Source organism: Dreissena polymorpha, chromosome 14, assembly GCF_020536995.1.
Source record: "Dreissena polymorpha isolate Duluth1 chromosome 14, UMN_Dpol_1.0, whole genome shotgun sequence".
Classification (NCBI taxonomy): Eukaryota; Metazoa; Mollusca; class Bivalvia; order Myida; family Dreissenidae; genus Dreissena; species Dreissena polymorpha.
The window spans coordinates 70,149,802-70,171,820 of NC_068368.1; the positions used below are offsets into that span (position 1 = coordinate 70,149,802).

A 22,019-nucleotide genomic window follows, 5' to 3' on the forward strand; every position below is an offset into this window, starting at 1 on the left:
ATGAGCTTAAAGTAGACAACAAATGAGGACAGGCATAAATGTGACCAAAATAGCTCTGCTCACCAGGGCTATAAATGACAAGCGTATTTGCGTTATTACGCAATTAAAATAACCATAAACGTAATTAAATTCAAAACTAGAGGATGTTGCACCCTTGTTGTTTCAGATTTATTATGTTTCCACTTATTATACAGTACAGCCAAAGCGGCACAAACAAAATCCGCGGCTATGCCACGGCCAGATTATTAGTCCCAGCGGCCGAATCGTGTTTTCACACGGCGTATCGCCGTGGCACTCGGCATCGATCCGCGCAAGGACGCCGAGTCTGTATTTACCTCGCGTACTTTCGCGGAGTAAATCCGCCGCATATGTACACGGCGGATCGAGTGAAAAGATATCCACCTACATGTACATACATGTATGTGTAGCGTAGAATTAATTACGCGCAACTGTTTATGTTTCGTTCGATTATCATTATTAAATTTGTAATCCGAAACACACTTCCGAATTTTAATGCTAACGCGTCCTTTGGCAAATTCTAGCGTCAAATAAACAGTGCTAAAATATCCTTTGTTTCATAAAAAGCGCGCGAAAATTATGCAGACATGTAGAACGTCGTTTGGAAAGTTTGGGTGTATTTTGTGTTGTATAAATACATGAACATCACGTCAGGCGTAAATCGCGTGTTCAGTGGGGAAAAAACGCCCCGATTAGACGTTATTTCATCATCTCTATAAATAGTAACAAATGCCAAAATGTATTTGATACTTAAGGATATATCGAGAATGTTTGTGTATCGTAAATATTTACCAGCATTTGCTTTAAAACTGGAATATACAGGATTATCGGGTAATTAGTAGCGATATTAACTGTATAATATGAACAAAATAAAACGTGTTTATATACGCATATTCAAACAATAGTTATAATAAGCTGATAATTAACAAAACAACAAATACGTCGTCACCGTCTTGATTATTGATGTGGCTTCAAACTGCTAATTTTCTCAGCTAAAATATAATAGCAGAATTAACATGCAATTAATTTATAAATCCACCATATGCTGGAGCATTGACCACTTGTATGTGCGAAAACATAATTACGTGACCTTGTTTATGTGTGAAATACATACACTACGGGCGGGAAACAAACTTAATTGGCCAGACACATTAACTATGCTTACATGTATATGATAATACAATCCGCGCACAATAAATTTATTATGATTTTAATTATTATTATAATTGTTCTTTCAAAATTTGTTTACTACATGTAACTAATAATTTTAAAAAGGTTTTTATTTCATGATGCGCATCGACTCGGCATCATGCCGCGGATAACAGCATGCCTCGGCGGACAGATGCGAAGTTTCGCAGCGAAATGCGACTTGCCGCCACATACTGACGCGGCTTCAACGACTGACGCGGCATCGACTCGTTTCCCCTTGCTGCCGCGGATCGCGAAATACGTTTGTTCCGCTTTGGCTGTACTGTATCTATTTTAAGTGCCCTCCATATGCAATGGACCAGAACAATTTAGATAATTTGGAAAGAATGTCATCCATAGATCATTCCTGTGAAGTTACATTTAAAGTTACAATTAAATCTGCCAGCCAGTTTAGGATGGGCAATTGTTAGAAGAAAAATTAAGGGATTCACTAACGCATGGACAATTGACAACACAATTTTAAACAAGATACCGTCGGAGACGGGTGATGCTCCCCAAAGTTGTTTTTTTGTCACAATATTGCACTATATATTGAGATAAAAGCAAACGTCTTGAGGGCACAGTAGTTGGAGGGACAAGAATTTTTTTATAGAAAATTTCAAAGGGCCATAACTCTGTGAAAAATCATCCGACCAGAACCAACTGATAATATGCACATCTCCTCTTGGTAGTGAAGCTTCCCATAAAGTTTCACTGAATTCCGGTCATTAGTTGCTGAGAAATAGCCCGGACAAAAATGGTGCACGGACAGACAGACACACACACACGGATAGACGAAGCGGTGACTATATGCTCCCCCCAAAATAAATTTTGGAGGAGCATAAAAAGCCACTAAAAGCTCGCATTGAGCTCAGATGAGGGCATATTTGAGATCAATTAAAAAAGTAACAATTGTCATTGTTTGTTAATATTTGTCAGATCTGTTTGCATGAAGGGCCCAAGTTGGGTATTAATATCTCATACTTCCTGAAAATATACAATTGCAAAACAACATATTACTCTGTTATCATTTGCAAAATTTCTTTGCCAAAAAGTCCAGAGATAAAATAAAGTGTACAAAAACGCAAATTCCCCCCTCTAAGGGCCCTGGCCCCAATCCCCCATAGTGTAGGGCCCTGTCTTTATGCAAATTTGTAACAGTTGTAATGAAAGTAAACTATGCAACATCAAGACAGTATGAAAACTACTCCAGTGACATCAAAATATATCATTTCTGAGTGCAATACTCCAAGTTTAAGTGATGTAAACATATTTTATGAAAACCAAATACATTTAAATTAAAGTTTTATAGTTCTTTTTTTCCTATTGAAAAAGTTGCTTCTATTCAGCCCATTCATTCAGTACTATAATTAATACACATATTGATAAAAGACATAATACATTTGAAAGGAAGTAACAATCAGTTTCTCACCTCCGGAATATGCAGTTGTGGTCGTGGTTTCCGAACTCCATTCACTGTCCTGTTAGCCTCCTTTTCACTCAGGACTGACCGCACGTCTGTGGAAGACCTTGAATTCTGTTCCGATGACTGGTTTGATGTACTTAAAACTGGCTTGCTGGCTATGGATGAAGGGAGCTCCTTTTTTAAACTGACACTTAATTGCTGATTGAACGATTCTAGCACTGGTTCCCTACTTACTACACTAGACACATGCTTACTAGAATGTGACAAATCTGGTTTAGAGACCCTTGGTTGACTACTGGAAGATGGCTGTTTATGGTTAAGATTACTGTCCACAGAATGTGGGGCAGACTTTGGTTGTTCTGGCCGGTTTGACGTCACTGAACCGCTGTTTGAACTAGCATAAGCACTATTTGAATCTTTAGACACGTTTTTGGCACTTTCATGTGCTTTGATTCTATCATCAAAACTAGACCTCTGCCCAGTATCATCCCTGTTTTCCTGTCTATGGGCACTGTGAGAACTGGATTCCTTTCGTTTGTCCCCAGTCAGCGGTGACGGTGCAGGCATAAATCTGTTTCTATGTCGTTTATCTGACGGCAGGGGAGTCGCGGGTTGGCGTTCAACGCCTATAACCTCCCCATGATGTAGGAAATGTGTGGCATCTTCAAATTCACCGAGAGCGTGTCTGAGCTTGTCATCCTCATATGTGATCTGAAACAGATGTTAACATTATTATATTAACAAAACAATTTATAGCGACTCCAGAATAAAACTTGACCAATGACAATTACCCGTCTTTCAGGAATGCATCAATTTTAACAAGAAGGCCACCCAAATCACACTATATAATTGCAAAATTCTACATATAAATGAAGTGAACAAGAGTCTCTCACCTGAGATACAAAGGAACTGACCAGTTCTGTGCTGAGCCCAAGATATCATTAAACAAATGTTTTGACCAGGTTTCATAAAGAGTGAACTATTAATGTAACTTTAGAGTGCTAACAAGGTTTTACTTTAGCCATATTATAAGAATAAATTCCCCACCCCCTGGAGTGGTGGCTATTTTTTTCAACAGACTGGAACCATTTTTGATCTCATCCAAGATATCCTAAAAACAAATGCTCTGACCAAGTTTGGACATTTGTGACTTAAAGTGTGTTTACAAGTGTTTACTATAGCCTTATAAGGAAAAATGCCCCACACCCTGGCAGCAATGTTTTTCAACCAACCGGAACAATTTTCGAACTAGTCGAAGATATCCTTGGGACAAATCTTCTGATCAACAAAAAATGTGGCCTTTAGAGTGTTACCAAGGCAAATTTAGACGACGCACAACGCATGATGGACAAAAGACGATAACAAAAGCTCACCATGAGCACATTGTGCTAAGTTGAGCTAAAAGCCTTTAAGGGCTGGTTTTGAAATCACAACAAGAATGGTAGATATGTCTCAAAACAATCAGTGCAACTTCTTCTCAGCATTATGCTCAGTCTGTAGGTTTATATTGATATACCAATCTTCAAGGAAGCCTACACAGTAATTTACACCTTGTTTTCAATGAATAAATCAAGTGGATTTCTGTCATTTTTCAACAAAATTTATAGTCCCCCCAAACAGACTTCTCAACACATTAGCTCTAGACTGTCGATAAACACAATTTTTCATCTCTACACCAGACATACACTGTTTTATATTTGAAAATAATTTGGTTAATGCATGTTATGTTACATGTTTTTTCCCTACTTAAACATGCCTTATGATAATAAATAGTAACATTTTGGCAAATTAAACAAAAGGGCCAAGATAGGCCCTAGTTCGCTCACCTGAGAGGAGTCGGTTCATTCAATCTTTACCTAACGTCAAACTTGACCTAGATATTGTCCAGACAAACATCCTGGTCAAGTTTCATCATTATTGAACCAAAACACTGGCGTATGGAGTGTTTTTATTTTTGTAAGATTTGACCTGGTGACCTATATTTTGAGTTGACACCCCTTACCAAACATCAAACTTTGCTTACAAACATAAATATTATGACCAAGATTCATAAAATCTGAAACAAAATAGTGACCTCTAGAGTGTTTAAAAGGATTTTGTATAATATAATGAAAATTTGGACAATCTAAGGGCAATAATTATGGCATTAATAATGTGATTTTGCTCATTATCAAAATTGACGGAGATCTTTCAGCAACTTTGATAAAGAATGCTTGTGAAATGTGAATGCTAGAGTGTTTAGAAACCAAATGTGAACAGGCGGATGGCAGACAAAGACCAATCCTAAAACGTCACCTGAGCAATCAGGTGAGCTAAAAGTGTGTTTCACTGATCTGCGCCATTTTCCAACTTGTCCGAGAAATCAATTAAACCAATGTATTGATTAAGTTTCACGATGATTAGGCAAAAAATGTGACTTCTATAGTGTTCGATCACAAGGTTTCTCTCTAGCCACATAAGGAAAAATGCCCCCCCCCCCCCCTGGCAGCCATGTTTTTTTACCGATCTGGGCCATTTGCACACTCATCTGAGATATATATAAAACAAATCTTTTCACCAAGTTTCATGATGATTGGGCAAAAAATGTAACTTCTAGAGTGTTCACAAGCTTTTTTTACTATATAAATATAAGAAAACTGCCCCCCCCCCCCTGGCAGCCATATTATTCAACTGACCGGAACCATTTTCGAACTCAACTCATATCAAGGAAACAAATGTTCTGACCAAATTTCATGAAAATTAGGCCAATAATGTGACTTCTAGAGAGTTCACATGTTTTCACTATATACATATAGAGAAAAATGCCCCGCCCACTGGCGGCCATGTTTTTTCACCGATCTGGACCATTTTCGAACTTGTCCGAGATATCAATAAAACCAATGTTTTGATTAACTTTCATGATGATTGGGCAAATATTGTGACTTCTAGAGTGTTTACAAGGTTTCTCTATTGCCAAATAAGGAAAACTGCCCCGTCCACTGGCGGCCATGTTTTTCAACTGACCAGAACCACTTTTGAACTCAACCAACATATCATTAAGACAAACATTTTGACAAATATACATGAAGATTGGGCATGAAATGTGACTTCTACAGTGTTTACAAGTTTTTTCTTTTTTTTGACCTAGTGACCAGGTTTTTGACCCGGCACGACCCAGTTTCGAACTCGACCGAGATTCATTGGGACAAAGCTTCTGACCAAGTTCCATGAAGATCAGACAATAAATGTGGCCTCTAGAGTGTTTACGAACAAATGTGGACGACGGACGGACGGACAGACGGACAAAGACCGGTCACAAAAGCTCACCTAAGCAATCAGGTGAGCTAAAAACTCTCAATCATTTTATTGTATCAAATTAATGGTGATCAATATTGTCACATGTTATTCAGAAGACAATATTTTTAAGTGTGAAAACAGCCATGTTGAAATACTATTCAAACATTCCGATTTGTATTCAAATCTTAAGTTTTTAGTTACAATTGACCGTTTTAGTAATTAAGTCATATTTAGGACATCTTAGAAACAATTAAGGCAACAGTTTTTTGCTAACATTTTACTGAATGAAATCCTCATCCCAATATTATGTAAATAGTGCACATAAAATGGACAGCTGCACTGACATTAAAAGCTAGATCAGTCATGATTTTAAAACACAAATTATACAAGAGTGCATTGAGGAACTGCAACAGGTACATGTATATATTAACTGTCATAAGTGCTGGTTAATGATAGCTGCAGAGTAAAAATAGCTTGTCTCAAAATGAGATGCTTGTCTCTGTAAAAGAAAGGTCAAGTTACTGCAGAAAAGCTGCTTAAAAAACAAAACTGTCAGAGCTTTTATGGCAACTACACTTTTTGTTCTTAACAGGCTTCCTTTAACCCTTCACCACTTTAGATATGTATTTTGACGCATTTGTAGTCCCTTAGAAAATTAAATTTAATTAAAGACATTTCTTACCTGATTCACATTTGAAAGGCTTCATTTTCAACACTTAGATACTGATGAGCATGCAGCAAACAGCATAAAACCTGAACAGGCTGCAAGTAATTTGCAGGCTGTTCTGGTTTTATGCTTTTTGCACATAGCCATTTCCACTTTGCTTCTGAGAGGGAAAGGGTTAAGGGCAATATAAGCGAGAAGAAAAGAAACAAGATGTGTTTGTGAAACACAATGTCCCCCTATATGATGTTTGACATTGACCTTGTGAAGGATGACCTTGACCTTGACCTTTCACCACTCAAAATGTGCAGCTCCATGAGATACACATGCATGCCAAATATCAAGTTGCTATCTTCAATATTGCAAAAGTATTCATAAAATAAGCGATTTGGGCCACATATATTTGACCTCTGACCTTGAAGGATGACCTTGACCTTTCACCACTCAAAATGAGCAGCTCCATGAGATGCACATGCATGCCAAATATCAAGTTGCTATCTTCAATATTGCAAAAGTATTCATAAAATGAGCGATTTTGGCCACATATAATTGACCTCTGACCTTGAAGGATGACCTTGACCTTTCACCACTCAAAATGTGCAGCTCCATGAGATACACATGCATGCCAAATATCAAGTTGCTATCTTAAATATTGCAAAAGTAATCATAAAACAAGATGTGTTTGTGAAACACAATGTCCCCCTATATGATGTTTGACATTGTAGGATGACCTTGACCTTGTGAAGGATGACCTTGACCTTGACCTTTCACCACTCAAAATGTGCAGCTCCATGAGATACACATGCATGCCAAATATCAAGTTGCTATCTTCAATATTGCAAAAGTATTCATAAAATAAGCGATTTGGGCCACATATATTTGACCTCTGACCTTGAAGGATGACCTTGACCTTGACCTTTCACCACTCAAAATGAGCAGCTCCATGAGATGCACATGCATGCCAAATATCAAGTTGCTATCTTCAATATTGCAAAAGTATTCATAAAATGAGCGATTTTGGCCACAAATAATTGACCTCTGACCTTGAAGGATGACCTTGACCTTGACCTTTCACCACTCAAAATGTGCAGCTCCATGAGATACACATGCATGCCAAATATCAAGTTGCTATCTTCAATATTGCAAAAGTATTCATAAAATGAGCGATTTTGGCCACATATATTTGACCTCTGACCTTGAAGGATGACCTTGACCTTGACCGTTCACAACTCAAAATGTGCAGCTTCATGAGATACACATGCATGCCAAATATGAAGTTGCTATCTTCAATATAGAAAAAGTTATTGCAAAATGTTAAAGTTGGCGCAAACAGACAGACAGACAGACCAACAGACCAACAGACAGGGCAAAAACAATATGTCCCCCACTACTATAGTGGGGGACATAATGAGCTATTTTGGCCACATATATTTGACCTCTGACCTTGAAGGATGACCTTGACCTTTCACCACTCAAAATGTGCAGCTTCATGAGATACACATGCATGCCAAATATGAAGTTGCTATCTTCAATATAGCAAAAGTTATTGCAAAATGTTAAAGTTGGCGCAAACAGACAGACCAACAGACAGACCAACAGACAGGGCAAAAACAATATGTCCCCCACTACTATAGTGGGGGACATAAAAAGAAATGAATTCTCAAATCATTAGCAGTCAACCCAAGCTTCCAGATTATCCGATATTCGTCCGTATTTGGCAACTGTATCCTAATTTAGAAATTCTGCAGCCAAATATGACGTGACATTAACAATTGCTTCTCAAAATAAACACAGTGAGATAACATATCAAGGACATAATTATGAAACAATTGATGGATCATTCAAGGTTTTCATTGTCCTTTTAAAAAAATGTTTTGGGTTAAGTCAGAATACCAGATTAGAGTTGAAATCAATTGGAAAAAAAAACACAAATATGAATTTGTTTATTCAATACTTCTTTTGCAATAAATAGGGCTTATACATGGACACCCATAGTAGCCATACAAGACAACCTTTACTCAAAACTATTCAAGAGTAATTTTCCATAATTAAATCATATAAATACTCTGGCATTAGATCTAGTTACACATAATGAGAACCAAGCTGAGTCAGCAAGGAAAAGAATAGTACATGAGCCACATTCATGAGAATTTATAAGGCTAAAAAGCATATCTATAGCATTTCACATCATCATTATATCCTTGTATAAAAGCAAATATATATATCTATATATATAGCAGTAATAAGTTATACAGATGGAATAACAAAGCTACTTGTTTGTGTAGGGGACTCATGCCTGCAAAAAATGTGTGCTCTTCCATGCATTTTTTCTTCTTTAATTCTTAAATTATCAATATGCACATATTTAAAGGCTAACTTCAATAATGTACTTCATGCTCATTTATTTATATTGATTGTATTACTAGTACCAATTTCCTGCTCCAAGACAAGGTCACATTATTAGCATCAAGATGCTGTGATCAATAAACCAGATGCTATGCACCCCTGAGGATGCCTGGACAGTATTGATCAATATTGGCCCACTGACATATGTCTAAGAGAAAAAAGGTCAATGTCAAGGTCAAAATGAGGTCAAATAATGTGTGTGTGCTATATGTTGAATTAAAGTATCAAAGATTTTAGTAAGTAGTATTTATGTTAAGCCAAAAAGTGTCAGTTTGGGTTAACTTCGGACCAACAGACTGACAGAATAATGCAAGGCCAATAGCTATTAGTGTTGAGACAATGGCTATTGATGCCAAAGGCATATAAACCCTTTAAAAGATTATAACAAGAGATGTTTTTAAATCATGTATGTCCCTTGCCATGCAGCTCAGTTTCAAAAATTGTTCAAAGATATTTCAATATTGCATGACCATGTGACCAATTGTCATGACTGTAGGTCAAAGCATTTGCGCTTAACAAAATGGTCTACAGACTGACTGACAGACTATTCAACTGCTCAAAAGACATGTGCAAAGCAATAAACCCTCGCTTCTAGGGGTCTTAATCATACAAAATCACTAAGCTGGGAAAATACCCCTTTAAATTCCATACAGCATTCCTATTAGTCAACAGTTTTCTCAGAGATGATTCCCCTGCCAATGTTCACCTGTTTTATGCCACTTTGCATGTTAAATGTTCTCAATCTAAATATGCAGGCTCAAAATATTTTGATAGCCATACTGTATCACATTCAACATTGATTCTGTCATGTATGTTTATCTCTTTCAGTGGTGGAACCGAATTTTGAAGGCCTTTGCAAACAGTTTGGATCCAGATGAGACGCCACAGAACCTGGCGTCTCATCAGGATCCAAACTGTTTGCAATTCTGATAGTATTCTGTGAAAAAAATCGAAGAGAATTTTAATTTTAGAAATTCAGCAGACGACATTTTAGCTGACAACAAATTTCCCAGCATGCAAAGGGTTATTGATATAAAACAGACACATTATATCTTATAATGGCTTCCAGTAAAAGTTGAAAGATGCGTTCTTGAGAAAACAATTTGAAGCAAACCAGAGAAGAATCCATCTGAAAACATTATTATAGGCATGCCTTTATGAAAACTGAAAACTCAAGACAGCATTATTTTTATCAACAAAAACAAGACTGACAGATGCATTTATAAATACAAACCACACAAGCCATGGTGTTTAGAAACCCACATGCCGCCAATTAAGGCTTCAATTTTGTGCTGATCAGTCAATGCCCATGATTGAAAGCCATAATTAGGTCAAGTTAGAAGTACTTTGGACAGATTTGAATGATTATAAGCAACAATGGTGAACATTTTAAAGTGTTGGATAAAGAAGTGTTGTTGTTAACAAAGCAAGAGGCTGGCTAAAAGCCATTCCGGTATTTATTCATTGGCCTATATTCCAAATGTAAGTGAATGTCAAGGTGAAAAAGAGGTCAGATGATGTGTGTTTGCTGAGAGTTAAATGAAAGTATCAAAGCTTTAAAGTAAGTAGTATAGATGTTAAGCAAACAGTCAAATAATGTTAACCAAGAATTAAACCTGATGAAAAAGTCCAATTGTTTGTTTTTTACCTTTTCAACAATATTTCAGTCAAAGCACAGCTAAAACTTTTCCTGAGCTATCAGATTAAGGTGGCCCAAAAGTAGGTCAATGTCAAGGCCAAATTAGGTCAGGTGAAGTGTCAAAGCTATATAGCAAGCAGTACTGATGCTATACTAGGTCAGGTGAAGTGTCAAAGCTATATAGCAAGCAGTACTGATGCTATACTAAGTGTCATTTTGGCTTAACCAAGACTTTGGACCTTCTGAATTACTCTAAGACCAAAACAAGATATGTGTTTGTCAGAAACACTATGTCCCCTTTTGCGCCGCTTTGAAACTATATATTTGACCTTTGACCTTGAAGGATGACCTTGACCTTTCACCACTCAAAATGTGCAGCTCCATGAGATACACATGCATGCCAAATATCAAGTTGCTATATTCAATATAGCAAAAGTTATTGCAAAATGTTAAAGTTGGCGCAAACCAACAGACCAACCAACCAACAGACAGGGCAAAAACAATATGACCTCCACTATAGTGGTGAGGGACATAAAAAGGTCAATGTCAATATGAGGTGATGGAGATGTGGATGTGTCTATAATTTCAAAGCTTTGAAGGAATCATAATTGATGTTAAACATAATGTATCATTTTGTGAATGATGGACGGACTAACATATGAATAGGTGAATGGCTACATGTTTACCACATCAGTAGATGCCGGGGGGGGGGGGGGGGGGGGGGGGGGGGCATATTAAAATTAATAGTTAAAGTCAAAGTGTAGTTAGATGATGTTGCCAATTGGGACTGGTCCAGGGATCATATTTTCTCGCAACATCAATCGGTCCGGATATAAATGGGGAAAAGTATCCGAAAATGTATATCCGAAATTATGACAAATTACGTTAAAATATATACCATTCATTTTGCCATTCATGAAGATGGTATAATACATGTACAAGTAAAATTTCCTTAGGCATTTTTTTATACGGAACGAGTTTTCTCAACTGGTTTTATCATTTGGTATTTCATTGTTGTTTCGTGTGCTGTTTTATCAGACTTTTTTCATCGTTGTCAATATTATTAATCTGTGTAAGTCTATACCGATGTTTTTAATTGTTGTCTACTCGATAATAGCTTACAAACATGCACTGAACCAAACAAATGTCTGTGCGTAGGTTGGCTACTGACAACAACAACCAAATATTTAATAAATAATTTGTTGTCAAATAACCCACGGCCGATAGTTTAGATGCGTAGGGATTTAATCACGAGAGCGAAGCATTTGAAACCACGCATCTAATTTTCCGGTCGTGAGTTATTCAACAACAAAGTATAAAGTACACGAATTATTTCGATTCTAACACGGTTTTACTAAAGATTTATTCAATGTATATTATTTTCCTTGTGTACTATTTTATGTGAAGTTCCGCCCATAAAAATAACTTTCGGCTGTTCTGTCGATCATCCGCGACTTTCATTCTTATTATATTACCGGATTATAACGCTGGTGGAAAATGTATCAGCATGTTTTGTTTAGTTACAGCGCGTGCATTCAGACGCGTCTTTTCGGATGCGTCTTTTATCCGCTGTTCACAAGTTTTTGATTCTTGGTCTGACGCGCAATAAACCGGTCCTGGCCGGTTTAGAGACTGCAGCGAATGGTTATCACACCTAATCGAGATAAGAATGTCATTAGGGTGTGTTAGCATGTACACTGTGTAATCGATTTCATGACATGGGAATTTTAATAGCAAACAGAATCGGACCGACTGTTTGGGATTTTCAATCGGTCTTACATGACCCCAATCGGTCTAGGACCGACAAAACCAAAAAAAATATGATCCCTGGACTGGTCATAACTTAAGCATCATTTTCTAAATGGTATTCACACTCAAAATTGAGCCAATAGCAAATTGAGGTTGCCTGATATCGGTGGATAGGCCAAGGTTAAAATCACCACCTGTATTAAAGTATTAAAGAGTGGTAGCATATAGTGTTGGACAAAAGGCAAAGTCTATGACATATCAGAACTATGTGTAACCTATCACAACAAACAGTTTGTATGATTTCAAAGTAAGATCGCCTGATAAGAATGAATTGAGTATGCATCAGCAACGACTGTGTATACATCCATGTGATGAAGTAAGTGCTTTGTTACGACAGAATAAATATTACTAACTGGCATTCAGTGTACTATGTCTACATTTTTAACAGCCTATGAGAATGTAAGGCATGTGCTTGGGAAGTCTGAGAAGTATATAAGTTACATGTGTTCTTAATAGTCATGAAAACACATACAAGTTAACTTCCTGTCTTATGTATAACAATGTAATATTGAAAGCACAACATGCATACTGTTTCAAGGTAAATACACTAGAATATCAAGTTTAAACAAGCAAATTATTTTAATCGATATCCCCCGCCATTATACTTCTGGACACAAAAGTTTTCTGGACAGATCATCATCGTATCCATATATATACTCAAACCAAGTTCCAATGAAATCCGCCAAAGCACTTCCAAGATATAGCTCCGGACACAAATAGCCGGACGGACGGAAGGACGGAAAGATGGACGGACGGATGGACGGACAACGCCAAAACAATATCCCTCCGCCTATGGCGAGGGATAAAAAGTCAAACAAAATAGTGGAAACACTATCACTTCAGAAAGTGTTTGTATCATAAATATGTGTGCAAACAAGTCTCAATCAATAATTTAACAATCATCAATTGACCCATAAAAAGCAATTTCTCTCAGAGAGTACAAATATGCTGGTATGTTGGTAACATCTGCTATGAAATATTCCCGGATTAATTTGCTGCATCATCACTTTGCTTCTGCAGAAAGTTGGTCTTTTGCTGCAAGCTGTTCATGTTATGTTAATTGCATAGACTTTTGTTGTAATAGATTGAAATACGAGCCGTGTCCTGTGAAAATGGGTCTTATTCTATATAAGGAAAACATAGATACATGCTGGCTGCGAATTGTAAGCACCCATTTTTGCATAAAGCTAATCATATACAGTCATGTACATGTAACTTCATTAAGTTTGTTCTTTTCTCTGGTTGGGGGGAACATTTCAATAGTTTTTCTTAAAAGGCAACAAATACAAGTTACACCCAGAAACGGGCATGTCAACTTTGGCTGTCAACAAAAGCAAACTCAAACAAAACAAGAGATGTGTTTGTCAGAAACACAATGCCCCTAATGCGCCATTGTTTTTTTTTTACCTTTGACCTTGAAGGATGACCTTGACCTTTCACCACTCAAAATGCGCAGCTTCATGAGATACACATGCATGCCAAATATCAAGTTGCTTTGTTTAAAATTTCAAAAGTTATTGCAAAACTTTACTGTAAGGTTAAAGTTTTGGGACAGAATGACAGAATGACGGAATGACAGACAGACAGACAGGCCAAAAACAATATGCCCCCGATCATTCGATCCGGGGCATAAAAATCAGCTTAACTAGTTTTTTAATTGAACACCAACACAAAACCAAAAGTTAGTAACCTTCACTGGGTTCCCAAATACAACAGAGCTGGTCAAGGGAAGGTTTGCAGTGGGCATGTAGGGCGTCTGTTTTCTCTTGGCCAGCTCCTCGTGCCTCTTGGCCTTGGCTGCACGCTTCTGCAGGTCCTTCAGATCCTCCGTAGACAGGTCCGGCAGACATGGCACCCCACTGGAAATGGAGATATGGGATATTTAGGCAATATGTAACATATGCTCAACAATGTAAGCAGTGTTCTGAGAAAACTGGACATAATGCATGTGCGTAAAGTTTCTTCTTAGCAATAATAAAGTATAGGCGTAAAGTATCGACTACACAAACTAACATGTGATGTCACTTTAGGAACCTGCATTAAGCCCATTTTTCTCTAAACAAGGCTTATATGATGTTTGAAACCTGGCTTAGTGCATAAGTGTAAAGTGTCTTCTCACACAAATGTATAGATGAAAACCTGGCTTAATGTATGTATATAAAGTAACATCCTGCATGGATCAGCATACAAAGCTGTGCAGACTGCATATATGTAAGCTAATCATGGACTACACAGGGTCTTTAGATGAATTTAGTTATAATTATTGTTCGAAGCAAGGGGATACAGAAGGAGCAAAGTAATGGTCCATTATATAGAGGATATTTGTTGGATTCGGTGGATTATCGATTTTAATTCACGAGTGATCATAGAAAATAATATTTTCACGAGTGGCGCAGCCACGAGTGAAAATATACATTTTATATGATCACGAGTGAATTACAATCGATAATCAACCGAACCCAACAAATTTTCTTTTTAGTTTATGCTTTATTTCACAGTTTATATACATTGTTAAAGAGTTTAACTAAAGAATTACGTTGGGAAAATGACATCATTTCGTCCAAAAAATGACGTCATTTAACATGAACAGTGAAAATTATCGATAATTTTCACTGATAATTTTCATTGTTTGAAACAGTGAAATTATCAGTTTTAATTCACTGATATTTCTCTTTAAACCACCGGAAAGTATAAAATAAAAATAGGTATTTGTTTAACCCTTCACGATACAAAACAACAAAAAATACTACAGATGCGAAAATACGGTATATTTAATTGGTCGGTGATTTTCATTTTGGTACAGCAAGTTTGCAGGTGGACAAAACGGATGTCTTACACTTTTTGGGGAAGTCTGCGTAAAAAATCCCAATGTTCTTTTCGCTTCAAAGTTTTTATATCGCAGTCAAAACAACAATGCTTTCCATGGGGATGATGTGATACTCAGTCTATTCAGCATAATTTTTGCATACTTTTTATAGGGACTAAGGATTTACACAAAATACATGAGCACTTTAAATAAAACAATCTTATGTGATTTAGACTAATTTGCTGAAATCATGTACATTATAAATATTAGTGAGGAATATTTCTGTCTTACAGGATTTAACACATGGATATATCACCTAATGAAACAACACAATAAGGAAGTTAAAAACACCTCTTTTAAGGTCCATGGACGCTGGAATATAAGGTGCCAGTAAAAAAATTAAATTAATCTCATAAAGCAGAAAATGATGTTAACTCCTTTGTTGGAAAAAATTATTTACTTAACACTCCACATCATTAACATTTATGTCAATTCTTCGAATTTATTTTTACAACAATTTGCAGTGATAATGAAGAGAAAAGCAACTTAAATACTTTGGATCCTCATTATCTGGGAATACAGTACAGCCAACGCGGAACAAACGTATTTCGCGATCCGCGGCGGCAAGGCGAAACAAGTCGATGCCGCGTCAGTCGTTGAAGCCGCATCAGTATGCAAGTCGCATTTCGCGGCGAAGCTTCGCATCCGTCCGTCGAGGCATGCCGCGATCCGCGACATGATGCCAAGTCAATGCGCATCATAAAATAAAAAATCTTTTAAAAATTATTAGTTACATGTAGTTAACAAATTTTGAAAGAACAATTATAATAATAATTTAAATCATAATAAATTTATTATGCGCGGATTGTATTAGCATATACATGTAAGCATAGTTAATGTGTCTGGCCAATTAAGTTTGTTTCCCGCCCGTAGTGTATGTATTTCACACATAAACAAGGTCACATAATTATGTTTTCGCACATACAATTGGTCAAGGCTGCTCCAGCATATGGTGGATTTATAAATTAATTGCATGTTGATTTTGCTATTATATTTAAGCTGAGAAAATTAGCAGTTTGAAGCCACATCAACAATCAAGACAGTGAAGACGTATTTTTTGTTTTGTTAATTATCAGCTTATTATAGCTAGTGCAGGGCCCTCTCTTGCCGCCAGGGGAAGCCACCCACAGCCCTCATGAAGGGGAATTTCGCGTCGTTTTGGGCGTAAAGGTGAATTTTAGAAGATCTTTTCACCAACCATTCAACACCTAAAATTGCTATATTTTAATGTGATTTACATAAATATACATTTAATCAAAGGTTAGTAGCACCATACCAGCTGGCAACATAGGTATAAAAGTAAAAAAAACAAAATATTTATTTATTTTTTTATTTTATTTTTGGAGGGGGAATTTTTAGCAGACAAGCAGACAAAAGGGAAAAAAGTATACTTTTTTCATGAGGGAACCCGCCGATATTCGGCGTTAAAAACGGCCACACGAGGGCCCTGTATTGTCTGAATATGCGTATATAAACTCGTTTTATTTTGTTCATAATATACAGTTAATATCGCTACTTATTACCCCATAATCCCGTATATTCCAGTTTAAAGAAAATGCTGGTAGTAATTTCCAATACACAAACATTCTCCATATTTCCTAAAGTATCAAATACATTTTGGCATTTGTTACTATTTAAAGAGATGATGAAATAACGTCTAATCGGGGCAGGGATTTTTCCCACTGAACACGCGATTTACGCCTGACATGATGTTCATGTATTTATACAACACAAAATACACACACACTTTCCAAACGACGTTCTACATGTCTGCATAATTTTCACGCCCTTTTTATGAAACAAAGGATATTTAAGCACTGTGTATTTGACGCTAGAATTTGCCAAAGGTCGCTTTAGCATTAAAATTCGAAAGTTTGTTTCGGATTACAAATTTAATAATGATAATCGAACGAAACATTAACAGTTGCGCATAATTTATTCAACAATAATTTGTTAAAGCGCATTACGTGTCATATCGCTTATTAAAACGTGAAAATAATAATTATGAAACCAGCGTAAATCTTGGTTTCTACGCTACACATACATGTATGTACATGTAGGTGGATATCTTTTCACTCAATCGGCCGCAAACGTATGCGGCGGATTTACTCTGCGAAAGTACGCAGAGGTTAATACAGACTCGGCGTCGTTGCGCGGATCGATGCTGAGTGCCACGGCGAAACGCTGCGTGAACACACGATAATCTGATAATAATCTGGCCGTGGCGTAGCCGCGGATTATGTTTGTGCCGCGTTGGCTGTACTGTATAATGCTAATCAAAACTCAGGATTGTGAGAAAAAAAGTGTATCATAAACATACTTTTTATGAGTCAACTTTCTGCAATATCATCCCTTCTAAATAAATCTGGTAACTACTACATGTAGATTCGTATAAAGAGAGCTTTGCTCCCAAGGATTTTTCCTTTTATAGTTGTAGCTTTAATGAGGCCACATTCCCTAATTATAATGCTTTCAACTTATGCAGTATTTCCTTTAAACTGATTGATCTAGAATATGGCATGTCCCAACTTGGAAAAATGTTTCTTAACAACACCCAAAATAACAATATAATTCCTAAATACATTAGGTCTGAGGGCAGCATCCACAAGAAATAGAAAATGACCTGGGTCAGTACAAGGTAAATCATTGCTTAATAAAAACACTAAAAACTCAAGTTGAAATACATACAAAACAAGACTATTTCCAAGCAATATAAAACAAGGGACAAAATTGTCACAAAACCAGGTTTTCATTGTGAAAAAAAATCTGATAAAGGGAGACAACTCAAACTGAACTTTTGAAATGAACAAACAAAATTAACCCCCTTTGTAAGTTTGTTTTAAAATAAATCTATTTTTAGTCGTGGCGACCTTGACATTGGAGATAATGACGTGATTCTTTCGTGCGACACACCGTCCCATGATGGTGAAAAAATGTGCCAAATGATATAAAAATCTCATAATGAATGACATAGTTATAGCCCAGACAAGCACATTTATGGCTATTTTTATCCCCACGCTTTTTGAAAAAAAGGTGGGGATATTGTGGTTATCTCCGCCGTCCGTCCGTCCGTCCGTCTGTCCGTCCGTCCGTCCGTCCTGGCCACTATCTCCTCCTACACTAAAAGCACTAGAACCTTGAAACTTACACACATGGTAGCTATGAGCATATGTGCGACCCTGCACTATTTGGAATTTTGATCTGACCCCTGGGTCAAAAGTTATAGCAGTTGGGGTGGGGCCGCGTCAGAAATTATCACTCATTTTTTTAGGTTATTTTACATTTACTTCTTTATTTCTACACCGATTCACTTCAAATTGATACTGGACCTCTCTTATGACAATACGGTCAATCTCAACCATGCATGGCCCCATTCCCAACCCTGGGGCGCCCCGCCCACATAGGCCACACCCACCAAAAATTTCCATTTACTATAATTTTTTCATTTCTACACGGATTCACTTCAAATTGATACTGAACTTTTGTTATGACATTAGGGTCAATCTCAACTATGCATGGCCCCAATCCCAACCCTGGGGCGCCCGCCCACATAGGCCACACCCAGCAAAAAATTCCATTTACTATAATTTTTTCATTTCTACACGGATTCACTTCAAATTGATACTGAACTTCTCTTATGACATTAGGGTCAATCTCAACTATGCATGGCCCCATAACCAACCCTGGGGCCCCGCCCACATAGACCACACCCACCAAAAATTGCCTTTACTATAATTTCTTCATTTCTACACCGATTCACTTCAAATTGATATTGAACTTCTCTTATGACAATACAGTCAATCTCAACTATGCATGGCCCCATTACCAACCCTGGGGCGCCCCGCCCACATAGACCACACCCACCCAAAATTGCCTTTTACTATAATTTCTTCATTTCTACACTGATTCACTTCAAATTGATACTGAACCTCTCTTATGACAATACGGTCAATCTCAACTATGCATGGCCCCATTACCAACCCTGGGGCCCCGCCAACATAGACCACACCCACCCAAAATTGCCTTTTACTATAATTTCTTCATTTCTACACAGATTCACTTCAAATTGATACTGAACTTCTCTTATGACAATACGGTCAATCTCAACTATGCATGGCACAATTACCAACCCTGGGGCGCCCTACCCACATATGTCACACCCACCCAAAATTGCCTTTTACTATAACTTCTTCATTTCTACACCAATTCACTTCTAATTGATGATGAACTTCTCTTATGACAATACGGTCAATCTCAGCTATGCATGGCCCCATTACCAACCCTGGGGCACACCTAGGTCAAACATTCGGCGTGGGGATACGCGTCGGCCTCTGCCGCGCCATTTCTAGTTTACCTTTGAACTCAAAGTGTGACCTTGACCTTGGAGATATTGACGTAATTTTTTCGCGCGACACACTGTCTAATGATGGTTAACAAATGTGCCAAATGATTTTAAAATATCACAATGAACGACAAAGTTATGGCCCGGACAAGCTTGTTCCGCCCGCCCACCAGCCCACCAGCCAGCCAGCCAGCCCGCCCGCATTCGCCAATCTAATAACCAGTTTTTTCCGCTCGGAAAACCTGGTTAATTATGTCACCTACCACCTCCACCATTGTCAGAATTAAAAAAAATATATTGTTGCCATAGCAACCATAATTTTTGACGTAGGAACAAAGTGAAATTACGTGCATAATGTCCATATTGCCCTCTATCTATGTTTCAAGTTTCATGAAAAAATATTAAAAACTTTCAAAGTTATCGCAGGATCCAGAAAAGTGTGACAGACTCATGGAATGACAGACTGACGGACACAAGGAGCGCAAATCATAAGTCCCCTCCGGTGAAACCGGTAGGGAACATTATCTGAAAAAGTACAAGGCCTTACCGCATTATGTATACAACAATAATCAATCAAGTTGTTACAGCTGCTTCTTTGTCAGTACAATTACCAAGTTCCCTAAGACTTAATGTATTTGTAAACAAGTTCCTTAATTGTACCAGCAGAGATATCATTTGGACAAAAAAGTTAGTTTTTACCAAATTCAAGAAGTAATAAATGAGGCCTCAAGAATGATCAATATGACTGTGAATGTTGACAATGCAAAACAAACAAAGCACAAGAAAGATGTACAAAAGGTGATCACAAAAGCTAACCATGAGCTAATGTGCTCAGGTAAGCTAAAAAGCACATCCCTCAAGACTGATTTCTAAATAGCACTAATAAAGCCTGTTTCTGGCTCAAACATTATAAACAAGAAACCGACAGAGACGGGTGATGCTCCCCAATTTTTTTTTAGTCACAACATTACACTATATTTTCAGATAAAAGGAAACGTCTTGAGGGCACAGTAGTTGGGGGGGGGGGCAATAATTTTTTTTATAGAAAATTTCAAAGGGCCATAATCATCCGACCAGAACTTGCTGATAATATGCATATCTCCTCTTTGTAGTGAAGCTTTCCAAAAAGTTTCATTGAATTCCGGTCATTAGTTGCTGAGAAATAGCCCGGACAAAAATTGTGCACGGACGCCAGGAACGCACACACGAACGGACAGACGAAGCGGCGACTATATGCTCCCCCCAAAATAAATTTTGGGGGAGCATAAAAACAACACAGTTTTGATGTTTTAAAGATCAACATAGTTTGTTTTTATTATTCACAATGTTATTGTTAAATATACAAATCAACTTATCAAAGTCCTTTTACAAGTCACTCTCACATTTAAATGTCATGAGTTTATCTAACTATTTGAAAATAAGTCACGATCCCATATGCTGCTATTTAATCTTTGTCAACAGTTGTGTGTAACTAGGTTTGTATGGTATAGCAGACATATATGGCACACTTCAATTATCTAGGTTAGTGAATAATAATCCAGTAAACAGCTGAGCCTGTTTAATAACATGAAGCCTTGACAGTCACAAGGGCAGTATCTCTTTGTTACAAGTAGTATTACCCAACATAAATTTAAACAAGGTTGCTTTCATTCAGCAAAAAATACTAAACTGTGAATTAGGACATGAAATACTGTGAAACCATTATTAATCGTCAGGCATTAATTTTCATAAATTTCGTCAGTCGACCGATCGGCGAATTTAAGATCCTAACGAACAATCATGCTCTATGTTTGAACAAAAACAAACAATAAGTTGAACAATATTTTAAAACTTTACCGTAGACATGAGGCATTAAATTCCAACATAATCCATGCACACATTCACTGCTGTTTCGTAATCAAGATTAATCCGGTTTTGACACAAAGGGATGTAGATTACACAAGGTACTTAACTGACACGTTACACTTCTTTAAACCGCGTGTGCAGTACAGCTGTATCGAATGCGTTGACTTCGTTTATGTAGAATGGTAATGAATTAGCGCTAATTTTTTATAATTTTATTACCCATTAGGTGCATTGTGTTTTTCAAGGGTGTTGCATATTAGCCATCACGCAGCAAATGCCGATGAAAGACAATAAACCAAATGAAAAGATGACGATGTGTGATCAACTTGCGTATTTATCACAAATTAATAAAGAATATTTTAATTGCTGTTGTTTGATTGTTTGCGTTTAACCACACTTATCTTTATTTTATATGTATCAATTTATTTATTTTTAAATTCTTGACAATATTGATTTATATACCGGTAGTTTACTTTTTAAGAACAAACACACACACACATAGAGTTTATAATTTTAATGTTGATATCAGAATAAAAAAGC

The 22,019-nt window shown here is 37.1% G+C and overlaps 1 protein-coding gene and 1 long non-coding RNA gene across 3 annotated transcripts in view; both read right to left on the minus strand.

The window, feature by feature from the left end:
* LOC127858933 (AF4/FMR2 family member 1-like) overlaps nucleotides 1-22,019 on the minus strand; it is a 191,856-nt gene that overhangs the window by 156,297 nt on the left and 13,540 nt on the right. The window contains exons 2-3 of the mRNA XM_052396276.1: nucleotides 14,117-14,285; nucleotides 2,639-3,343 (exon numbers count right to left, since the gene is read on the minus strand). Of these exons, the coding sequence (XP_052252236.1) occupies nucleotides 2,639-3,343; nucleotides 14,117-14,285 (874 nt within the window). The remainder of the gene's footprint in view (nucleotides 1-2,638; nucleotides 3,344-14,116; nucleotides 14,286-22,019) is intronic.
* Nucleotides 6,791-8,222, minus strand: LOC127858951 (uncharacterized). 2 transcript variants are annotated; one of them, XR_008039205.1, is made up of 4 exons: nucleotides 8,009-8,222; nucleotides 7,635-7,760; nucleotides 7,325-7,476; nucleotides 6,791-7,146 (listed from the first exon to the last, which is right to left on the minus strand). It is a non-coding gene; the product is annotated as an uncharacterized LOC127858951 (long non-coding RNA). The 2 variants fall into 2 exon arrangements; XR_008039206.1 differs by having other exon boundaries at nucleotides 7,325-7,456; nucleotides 7,609-7,760.